The sequence below is a fragment of the Montipora capricornis genome, chromosome 14 (genome assembly GCF_036669925.1).
Source record: "Montipora capricornis isolate CH-2021 chromosome 14, ASM3666992v2, whole genome shotgun sequence".
Lineage (NCBI taxonomy): Eukaryota > Metazoa > Cnidaria > Anthozoa > Scleractinia > Acroporidae > Montipora > Montipora capricornis.
The window spans coordinates 47,669,300-47,671,290 of record NC_090896.1 but is presented as its reverse complement, the minus strand read 5'-3'; the positions used below and the strand labels follow the sequence as shown (position 1 = coordinate 47,671,290).

Genomic DNA, 1,991 nt, shown 5'->3' with positions numbered 1-1,991 from the left:
TCTCAATAAAAAAAAGCCATTCTTTATTGCCCTGGTGACGTTCTCGCTTTCTGTACGGTTATTTGCCTGACTGAACGCGATTCAAGCGACTTCGTAACTAATGTATGAGTGACAACCCGGGAAAGGAAAGGAAGCTGAGAAGTCGCTTGAATAGCTTTAAATCAGGCAAATAACCGCAAAGAAAGACAGAAAGTCACCAGGGCACTAGCCCTAACCACTAGCTAGGCAGGTTACAAAAAGAGAGACCTCTGCAAGCAGGAATGTTTGGTGGCCCGTAAAGGACATGGCATTCCGTGGAATGTGCAGTGTTGACCTACTAATTGACACTTGCAGAAGCACGCATAGCGAGAGCCTCACTTACCATCTTAGATCGTCTAGTTTCTTAAATGAGTACGTTTTATGAGCTTTGCAGTAGCCCTGGGAATTTTATTGTTTTACCTGATTAGATAACCGACGTTAATTCAGAACTAAATTTGCAAAATCTTCCTCGCTTCTTTTTTACCGTTTCAGTAGCAACTGGAACTAAAGATGATGCTGAATTTAAAGTTCATACACAAAGGTAACAAGCCCGTCATCGTTGTATCACCCGATGGGAAGGAATCCAGCAAATGCGAGGCTTTGGAATCCGGAATCCATTGTATGGCATCCAGAATCCAAAGATTTGAATGGAAATGAGAACCTGTGAGATTGGAATCCGGAATCCAAGACATGGGATCCGGGATCGACTATTCGGGATCCGGAATCCGAGTGAGGGATCACCCAGATGTCGTGCCAGCAGAAGCTCTTTGGCTCACACGTTAACACGTTTAATTATTTTGTAATGTCCGGTCCCATTTTTAAGGTCTTTTAGTTTTTTAAGCTTTGGTAATAAATTCAGATAACAAAACACGCTCTTGAGTAAAATTCACTCGTTTCTTCTTTAAATAGTCTGCAAAAAAATAAATAACTGCAAATTGCTCTGACGGAAGTTTTCCTGCATGTCATACAGTTGCACTAAGATTGGAACCACATGCTCTGACGTAGAGCTGGTTTGTAAAGGCCGGGAGTTAACAGTAAAAGACAACCCAAAAGAGAGATGAAGAAAAAAATAACATAGTTTTTACGTATAACTCTGAATCGAATTCTCATCGAAAGATTAATGACGATCGATCGTAAAAACACGAAAATTTCTGCAGCCTCCACAGGCGCCCCAAGCTCAGTGTGAGCGTGGCCGACAAATAAGATAAGGACTTGTATGGGAATCCCGATAAAAAGCTTAAGAAGATAATTGTATGAGGAAGGAATTCCCGAAACGGTAAAATAAGCTCCAAAAGGCACAAGAATAAACCAGAGGTGAGTCACTTTCATCCCTTTTAGTGAATGAAGGTTAAATGGAGCGTTTTTTAGGCTTCATAATCGACGGTATTTTATTTCCCATACAAAGTCTTACAACGCTTTTAAATTCTCAACGGCCGCCTGTAACGCATCACCGCTTGCACTCAAAGGTCATCTTCCCACTAGTAATCAATTATTACACGCTCTCTAGTGACGAGAACTTGGGCTGCCTATCACCACAGTGATAATTTGAAGTAGTGATCACTGCATTGTGTAAGCCTATTTATAGAAACCTTCAAAGGGCACGAGAACAGCCTGGGACTAGTGTACTTTGTTTGAAAAGCAGTACAAATCACAACTTTCTTGTTCATTGAACACTGACTATAAATCAAGTCGATGGCGTCTGTAAACGAATACCCAGAATGGCAGACAACGAGAAAAACCTTACGAGAACGAGTCAAGTACTTGTTGAACAACTCGCTTATGAGCGACGTCAGCTTCGTTGTGAGAAATGCATCTGGAGCGGAAGCGACTTTCGCAGCTCACAAGTTTGTGCTAGCTGTAAGCAGTCCTGTATTTTATGCCATGTTCTTTGGTGACTTGGCGGAAAGCAAGAATAAAATCGTGCTACCTGACTGCGATTCTGAAAGCTTTATGGAATTCCTTCGGTTTCTGTA

At 41.7% G+C, this 1,991-nt stretch overlaps 1 protein-coding gene across 1 annotated transcript in view; it reads left to right on the top strand.

Annotated features, from left to right (window-relative positions):
* Positions 1-1,646: 1,646 nt before the first annotated feature.
* Positions 1,647-1,991, top strand: part of LOC138031204 (BTB/POZ domain-containing protein 6-like) — a 2,398-nt gene continuing 2,053 nt past the window's right edge. The window contains exon 1 of the mRNA XM_068878873.1: positions 1,647-1,991. This exon is cut by the window's right edge and continues 2,053 nt beyond it. Within this exon, the coding sequence (XP_068734974.1) occupies positions 1,711-1,991 (281 nt within the window). The 5' untranslated portion in view covers positions 1,647-1,710.